Genomic DNA, 8,980 nt, shown 5'->3' on the forward strand with positions numbered 1-8,980 from the left:
GTTGAGACTTCGTGTTTGCGACCCGAGTCAATTGTTTACTCACCATGACTAGGCATCGCATCGGGCATCGTATGACCATTTTATATGTCACTGTTCTTAGTCGCACCGGGGGCGTATGCCCGTTTTCAGGAGACTTATCAAAACACATAAGCCCTGTGCCCTGAAGGTTAGGCCTATTGTTAGTCTGAATAGTCCTGGCTACTATCCCACTAAGTTCATTGACTTTCTACTGAACCTGTATGTACGTGAGGAAAGTACTGTTCTGGCCTGAACTACGGATTTCATCAACTTGGTAGAAGGTTTGCCTGTGCGGGACGATCATTTATTTTTAGTATAGATGTGACCAGCCTTTACACCAGCATCCCCAACGAGCTCGGTCACGTGGCATTGTCGTGGTGTATCACACACAGGTATACAAGGTGGATGCCCCCGGCCCTTCGTACACGGTTAACAACAGCAGTGACTTCCTTGATGTCAGTCATTCGGAAGACTAACGGGTTCGTGTAAGATAACGATTTGTTTCCGCAGATCCAAGGGACTGCCATGGGTTCGCCTGCAGCAGTGGTCTATGCCGACATTGTTATGCTGTATTTGGAGAATCGGTACATTTTGCCGATCTTAGAGGGGGAGGGTTTAGAGGTTCAGGTTTATAGACGCTTTATCAGTGACATTTTTGTTTCATTGCATGGTTGCGAAGGTCAAGTTCAGCGCGCTTTAGACAGGATTAATAAGTGTTCGGCCCTCGAGTTTGCGCATGAACTGGCACATGATGGCATTGATTTCCTGGACACCACAGTTTTCCGTAGTAAGGGATACATGGCGGTGAAGCCTCATTTCAAGTTCACCAATCGTTTCCTGTATCTGCTTGCCGGTAGTAACCACCCCCGTAGTATGGGTAAAGGTGTGATCACTGGGGAGTTGATCCGTATCCGTCGGTCTTCGACCCTTGACCACCACTACGAAGCTGCTGCCGAGCAGGCGAAGCAGACTTTCCGGGCCCGTGTATACAAGAGCTCCATCTTTCATCTTTCAGACCGTACACCAGGCATGCAAGGCCGGCACAGCTGGGGTGGCTGGGGCGGCCTCAGCCGCCCCACTTTTTTGGCCGTTTTTTTGTTCTTGTTTTTTTAGCACACTGCAACAAAGCGCGATGATCGCAGCTCAGCTCAAACGTGGCAAATAATGAAGAATCCTTGTGTATCAAGGTCAAGGTGTGTGTGTGTGTGTGTGTGTGTGTGTGTGTGTGTGTGCCTGTGTGTGTGTGTGTGTGCCTGTGTGTGTACGTGCCTGTGACGTGTACAGCCGGTGTGTGCACACCGCTAGCTAAACCGACCAACGGCTACTCCCAGGGCACAAACTATTCTGCTGGAGGCAGCGTCGTCTTCGGCTGAAATTCCGGATACAACCTGCAGGGAAGCATTGTGCGCATCTGCCAGATTGACGGTTCCTGGAGTGGGGCAGCTGCCTCATGTAATCGTAAGTTGAATTTCAAGAGAGCCGATATATCCCTCTTGTGTAGAGAAGCTTCAGGCTTGTAGGTAGGCAGATTCTGGTGGCGTTGATCTTTCCTATTTACAGAGCATGTAATAGTCTGGGTGTTACCTGCCACTTTTCATCATCACAAATGATGATCGTGCTTATCACAGGACCCAGGACCAGTCGGGCATCTCAGCCTGAGTCCTTAGGATATATGTTATACTTGTAGGTGTATGGTTAGGGTGTTTCACCGGGTAGAGGCGACGGTTTCAAATAGGACACAGGTTGCAAACCGGAACGGACTCAATATTCACTTTCTCTCTTGGTATTTTGATTAGAAAACATATGTCACAGTGAGACTACGATGTGTTATACTCCGAGCCAAAATTTCATGGCTCTGCGATGACCAGACGCGCCATACCAAGCAGGTGAGTTTTTGACGTGTTGCTTCGCACTGCGACTTGAGTTTTACGACTTTCGAAAAATCAACTTCTTGTCGCAGGTAAACAGCGGCTCGCCTCTTGCCAATAAAGCACCGCATACCAATCAAAACTAATGGAAGCACACACAAGGCTTATTGTTACTCTGTACTGGCTGTCGTGGAGCGATAGCAATTAGCTAATTTCAGACCCAAAGTGAATTTGACGTGCACTCTAAAACGTGTCCGGTTTGGAGCCACCTCTGATTTGAACTTTTTTGAAGCGAAAAATTGGGCAACTTGGAGGCAATGGGTCAACACAAAGGAGTGGCTCAGTTCGATTGACTCTGGCCCCAGAGCAAACTTCAACATGCCAGTTTCCTTCCACAAACATATTTCGAGTGAAAAATCAACGCTGATGATCGGTTTGGGTCTATACAAATTTGGCTGTCAAGGCGTTCCGGTATCGAACCGTCTACTCTACCAGAACACTGAGTTGTTGGCATAAGCCGGTAACTTTTGTCGAGCCTGTTTTAGGCTACCACCTCCTCCAAATATGCTAATATCTCTTGACTGTACAAAAGATGTGCCGAGCAGACACTTTCTTCATCTCTTGACTGCTTTGTGTGTTGTGTGTATGGGTACGTGTATCCAGCCATTCAACTGCAGTGCCAGTCTGGCTACCTGCCCTGCCTGCGTTCCAGCCTGTGGCTGTATCCTGCCATCACAGCGCTGCGACGGTGTTTGGTACGACTGTGCTGATGGCTCTGATGCACAGTACTGCCCAGGCAAGGTCACACCAGCTCCAGGTAAGCACCAGCAGCAGCACTGATAGTAGTACCATGACTTCTATTATTATTACAGGGTGCGACAGAGCTCTCGGCCATTGAAGAAAATGTTGAGTCACCTCCACCACCACACTGCGCTCTTTAGCCGACTAGACCCTCCTGCACACAACCATCATCATTGCGAGGACACTTCCGTAGACGATATTGATAAACTCCTTCAGACAGCTGTTTCGCTAATACATAGCTCATCAGTGAAGGTAGATATTGAATGATTAAAAATATAGACCAAACTGCTATTATATAGGGGGTTTCCACATACAAAACTGGCATAGCTGAGGTGATAACGCGGGAAAAGGAAAGTGTGAAGTACTGTTGACGCGCATTGGACATGCATGCAGCGTCGGATATTCGGCGCGGAAAATCAATCACTATTCAATGCAGAAATAACGTGCCAGAATCAGAGTACTATGTAGCTAGTAGTGAGAGTCTGTGTACTAGTATTGCAGTTGTCCGAGCGCCATGAAGGCCTGCGAACGCACCTCAAGACCCGCCGACGTCGACAGCCACAGCAGCCCCTGGGGCATGACACTGTACTGCTCGCCCGTCGCGCCAAGACGCTTGGCAGTCACTAGGCTTCATGCCACCGATGTTGTCCGCAAGCTACCTTGTTATCTGCCCATCACCCACTGCCGTTGACACGCTGGGAGGCCCCGCGGCATTCGCCCAGTATATCGTCGTCAGAGCTGTGTCGACGGTACAATAACGCTGGTAGAAACAAACAGTTGGTCGTATGATATTGCGTCCTCCGGATTGTCCCTTGACTCGTCTTGTCCCTCTTCTTGCTCTGACGCTAATGACTTCTATTACAAGCAAAATGTAGAGCTACTGTTGACCGCTATTCACTGCTGTATTTATTTTATTACTTTGCATGGCCATGTTGAGGCAGTCTTCGCATCAATTTCCTTTACACAATGCGTGTACTACAATGTATTCAAAACCAATGTCTGTGCCACGCACACATACGCAAACGTTTTAGGGATGAAACGAGTATATCGAATACTCGAGCGCTTGCTCGAAAATTCGAAAGGAGTGAGGACTCGTTTCGCAAAATACTCAAGTATCTTATGCACAGTGTACTGTATGCTTGTACATCAAGCACGTCTGTTACTCAGACCAGTACTGATAACCCATGCAAGTGTGAAATTATTACTTGTCCCTACTTACCAACAAAAGACGTAGTTCAGACTATTTCCTGCACTAGGCTGCATGCAAGACTACATGTGTCAGGTGTAATACGTTCAGTGTTACGAGAGTGTGTGCAGTACATTGTTTTATGTTGTCAGTAAAATACTCGTACTCGCTCGAATACTCGCTCGTTTTTTCAAAGAGTACTCGAGTCCTCAATTTTGGCACTCGTTTCACCCCTAGGCCAAACATGCATGCACTGAATGCCTGTGCTCTGTGCTCTGTGCACTCTGTGCTTGTGCAGGTCAAACCGACTGCCAGGTCCTGTCACCACCGGCACTGGGCTCAATGACCGTGAACGGCTTGATGTTCAGCAACACGACCACGTTTGTGTGCAGTCTCCCTATGTCCTTATGGGCTCGGTCGTGTGTACTTGTGAAATCAACGGCCAGTGGAGCGGTGTGCAGCCAACTTGCGTCCGTAAGTACATGTACCAATGCTCGACTGGCTTGTATTATGCATTCCCGTTCATCACACCGCTCATACTGTCAAATGCTGCCTCTTTTCATTCACAATGGCATGGGTCACAGTAGATAGGCCTGGTGCAGGTATTGCCAGTTCCTTGCTTGCTGCAGTACAGTATGACATATTAACTTAGCTGGTAAGCAGTGCATGTGTGCATGGCAAGTGTTAATTTTGTCCATTGCTTCCCAACCCATGTGTAGTGACGACTGCTGCTCTGAGTGCGGCCAGTGACGAGCTAGTCAAGGACTCCGTCTCAGAACGCATGACACAAACGTGTAAGCCTAGTATTGCTGCATAATTAAGAGCAATTTCTCCTACTGCTGACTGCTGAAAATGTTGTGTCCTTCACAACTAGTCTCTTTGTTCTAAGAAGTCTGCCTCTTTCATCGATTCGTGTTTACCTAGCTGCGTTACGCTATTAGTAGCCTACTACCTGTTGTGCAATGGGGCTGGCCTAAAAGCTGCTCGCTCAACAGTTGTGTTGCATGGCATAGAGGGAGATACGGCAAGCCACCTCGGCATATTTGCGGATAGAGCTTTTATTAGAAAGGAAAAGGACATATGGATACGAGTTAGGAGTAACTGTCCACCACTGTAACTAGCTACTACAGTAAAAAAATGCAACAACTAGGCACAAAACTGACAGAGTGCTGAGACATTCGACGACCTGACTCCTAGCTTCAACACATCTCCGTAGCGCTAACCAACAGCCTTCCAACTTGGAAGGTTCAAGGTTAAAAGGAGAGACCAAAGAGGGGAAGGTAAGCGCAACGAAAATGAGCACAAGCTAGTAGTTGAAGCTACAGTCCCACAAGAACAAGAAATGTTGATTGTTACTGGACGATGACGAAACCAGTATTACCTTTCCCTCTTTGGTCTAACACTACGGAGATGTGTTGAAGCCAGGAGTCGGGTCGTCAAATGTTTTAGTGCCTGGTTGTTGCACTTTCTGACTGTATTTAGTATATAGTGACAGTTACTCTACACTCATATCCATACGTCCTTTTCCTTTCTACATTAATTTTATTATTGCCATATTGGCTCAATATCCGAGTTTCAAAGAGCTTTTAGTGGACGACTTAATCCATTTTCGGCAATACTTACAACGATCCAATCAGTCATATTGTAGATCAGGCTATGCTGTGGGTAAGTATACTACTGGCCTTGTATGGCTTATTGTTTGCCAGCGAGTATTTAGCATCATCTACTAGTATTCACTCTTTTGACAGCCAAAGAGTATTTGTGTGGGAGGCTGGGAGTCTCGCACCTGACTTGGTCACGTTGCGCCTGAAGGTCACTAAGACGCGGCCATATACGGTGGAGCCGTCGCAGTTCCATCTACTGTCGACCAAACATGCCCGGTATTGGCTATTCCGGTACATGACAGCCCATGCCTGTAGCACCAAGCCTGTGTTCACTTTTGCCAAAGGGATCCACCTTACTCGGCCTTATTTAAATAAGATACTCTGTCACGCTCTCAACTGTTATCAGGTTAGCTCCTGCTCCATGCCCATTGTTGGAGCGACAGTCCTGGAATCCAGAGTTGCAAGTGAGGTGGTGATACGGCAAGCAGACGGTGGCAAAAGTACGGCTTAAAAGCTCTACATCTGGCAAGTGGCCGGCATACCACCCCAATGGACATCGGAACAGTACACGTAGAGTAGCATCTCTACGTGACAGGGTATGAGCGCAAGTGAGTTCTTATGCTCTACTAATGTGCATTGATACTGTGACTATAGTTGCAGGGAATTTTCTAGAACCGCCCCAACCGGTTTTCGACCGGTTGAAATAGTTGGCGACCGGTTGAAAAGTTACAAATCAGTTCCAACCGCCCGTACTTTTCTGTGGGTGAATGGAGCTGTGAATGGTCATACGCTTTTTTCTGGATGGATACTTCCAGCGAAGCCGCGTGGGCTGGTACTAGGGTCACGAGTTTGTACGGTTTGTACGGTCGAACCACGTCATCGAGCTGTAGCAACGGCGTTGCTACAGTCCAACAGCTCCGCGCGACACTCCAGCACCAAGAAATCTGTTAAATTGCTGTCGAGTGCCATATTTGGGTTGTATTTTGAAAACTATTTCCGGAGGGGGACCCCCCGACTCTTCATTGTACCGTAACCGGTTGGAAATTCGTCCTAGAATATACCCTGAGTTGGTGTACAGATCTCATCACATGAGCCTTAGGCGGGATTTCCTATTGTCACTGGAAAATTCAGCCCTAACAAACAGTGTGATGGATGAATTTGACTCCAGGTATCTGCTTTTGGGAATGCCATGTATGCATGTCTGGCGTGCTGCTGCTATAATGTTGTGGCAGCAGCATTTTGGTGCGATGGACTGTTCTTGTAACGGTGTACCTACCCATTTGCTGTTGCCGGATGCCGTGTTTTGTCAGTTGTGCCTGTTTGAAGGTGCCAGGCCAGCTTGTGTTGGTGCGTTCCCGTTAAGTTGCCAGGGCACCATATTTGTAACGGCGTTCCCGTTTTGCTGTTGTGGGGCTGTGTTTGTATCGGTGTGTTCCCGTTGAAGTTGACGGGGCACCACGTTAGTGGATTGTGCCTGTTTGAAGTTGCCAGGCCAATCCTGTAACGCACACCCGTTTGCTGATAATTGGGGACATGTTTGTCCATTTTGCTCGAGATTCACATGGCTGCGCCAGTTGCCTTGTGCGGATTAGACTGTTATCTGGCACTAGTCTTGATCTGTTTTATTCAGATTCAGATCAGCTATTGTTCCTATACGAGAAAATCTGTGGGTGCACATCCAATTCATTTGCAGATTTGCGTGCTTCTCCTGCAACGGGCGTTTACATGGTACATGGTGTGTGGGCGTATGTGTGGTGTGTTCATGCTGCACAGGCCAGTATTGCCAAGCACTGGGGACCTTTGGCAATCTGAAGAATGTTTTGTCCGAGAATCGATCCTTGGATCTGTGGCGTTGCAGTTGTGGTGCTCCCGACCCTCTTGCGCGATGGCCGCGGAGACCTAGCGAAAAGGTTCGAGACATACGGCATCTCAATATCTTCCACCACAATCAGTACATCAGCACCACCATCGAGTGTAGCGACATCAGCAATAGAAGACGCACATGATATCATCCACCCTTACGGCCTTAGCGAAGACCCGGGAATACCTGAGAAGATGTTAGCCGCAACTTTACTGGAAAAGTCGTCGGTGACAACGGCACTCCATATTTTAGCTGCATGCAGTTAGGTCTCTCAACAAGTGTACCGAAAGTTTTCAAGCTAATACACAAGCAAATTCACTAGGGGCCGAGTATATTTTCCTACACCTCTCCCTGTTTGTTGTTGTTATTTCTGCATTCAAATTGTTTGTGTACCTGTACATTTATTACAGTAGAGCCACGCATCCACAGCTGTTGTTTCCAAGGGGTCAGGCTCGTCAGTTATACAAAACCTTTCAGCAATCTGGCCTTAGGCTTAGTTCCTTGACTTTTTGTACCACTTTCTTAGATGCACATCCCACTGGATAGTGAGCAATACGTGTGTACCAGAATCTGTATTCCAGAAAAGCAGAGACTCGAGTCTATTGACACTGCGTTTCTTTTTAAAACGTTATTGGCTGTGGTGTACCTAGAGGTATACACGTACATTCCTGGGTCCCACGTTCTGTGACGCCCGACTGTATTCGTGGTGCCTCAACAACTTTTAATTTTGTGCGCTCGGGAAAACCTGCCGGAGACTGTGAGGCTGCAGAGTGTTGGCTGTGTTTTGCATCATCAGGTCTCCCCAGATTTTCTAGTCTGGCCCTGAATTTTGCCACTCTTCGGTTTCAAAACCTAGTGTGGTGGTGGAAAGCCTAGCAGTGTTGTGTGTGCATGTGTGTATTTTGTACAGTGCTGGCCAGAGAAATCCAACCTCATTAATAAAGTAGCGCGCGTTCGAGAGCACAGACCGGTCCAGTATGTTTACTACTAGGGCTGCATAGCGCCCGGTGCAATTTTATTCATAAGGTTGGATTTCTTTGGCCAGCACTGTAGTTAGAAGTAGGTCCTCTAAGGTCCTCTGTTTGTGCGCAATTGTGGTCACAGTGGCAGTAGTGGGTGAGGGGTAGACTCAGTTACTACGAAGATGGTGTATACATGATGGTGTATACAGTCATGTAGTTGAATGTTACTTCGGGCTTAGACCCAGAGGTTCTTGAAATGATGACCCCGGGTTTATGTACATGTATCATTCAGCTACCGTTGTCATAATGGCACTAGTTGATAGAACACCTGTATAAGTACAGGCTGTACATCTAGCATTTTCCAAAATAGCACTCCGTACTTCGAGGCTGCAGCCGTTTTGCATGCAACGTTGTATGTGTTGATCGGTTGACAGCATGTGACAAAGCCGAGGACATACTAGTGTATCAGGAGTACTGTTTTTTAACACAGTGCGTCCCCCGCCTTGTCATGTTAATTTATCAAACAAGGCTTACTACCTATACCAACATTATACATGTAGGGCTGTGCATGCTTTCAAAATTCTTCCTTGTTGAAGTAGAATACCGTGCTTGTGGGGGCTTTAGTAGTTCCTTTGCCAGATGTTCTATGCGTATCTCAATGACTTATCAGTTTCAGCACT

General features: G+C 47.4%; 1 protein-coding gene across 8 annotated transcripts in view; it reads left to right on the forward strand.

The window, feature by feature from the left end:
- Positions 1-8,980, forward strand: part of LOC135820755 (uncharacterized) — a 91,344-nt gene that overhangs the window by 10,605 nt on the left and 71,759 nt on the right. For 4 of the 8 annotated variants that reach the window (XM_065333779.1, XM_065333783.1, XM_065333782.1 and 1 more), the window contains 5 exons: positions 1,303-1,476; positions 2,550-2,703; positions 4,172-4,347; positions 4,593-4,667; positions 7,251-8,093. In XM_065333779.1, the coding sequence (XP_065189851.1) occupies positions 4,281-4,347; positions 4,593-4,667; positions 7,251-7,483 (375 nt within the window). In that variant the 5' untranslated portion in view covers positions 1,303-1,476; positions 2,550-2,703; positions 4,172-4,280 and the 3' untranslated portion in view covers positions 7,484-8,093. Of the gene's footprint in view, positions 1-1,302; positions 1,477-2,549; positions 2,704-4,171; positions 4,348-4,592; positions 4,668-5,883; positions 6,086-7,250; positions 8,094-8,980 lie in introns of those variants that run through there. The other 4 variants (XM_065333784.1, XM_065333785.1, XR_010554197.1 and 1 more) reach the window with 3 other exon arrangements.

This window comes from Sycon ciliatum, chromosome 7 (assembly GCF_964019385.1).
Source record: "Sycon ciliatum chromosome 7, ocSycCili1.1, whole genome shotgun sequence".
NCBI classification, from domain to species: Eukaryota; Metazoa; Porifera; class Calcarea; order Leucosolenida; family Sycettidae; genus Sycon; species Sycon ciliatum.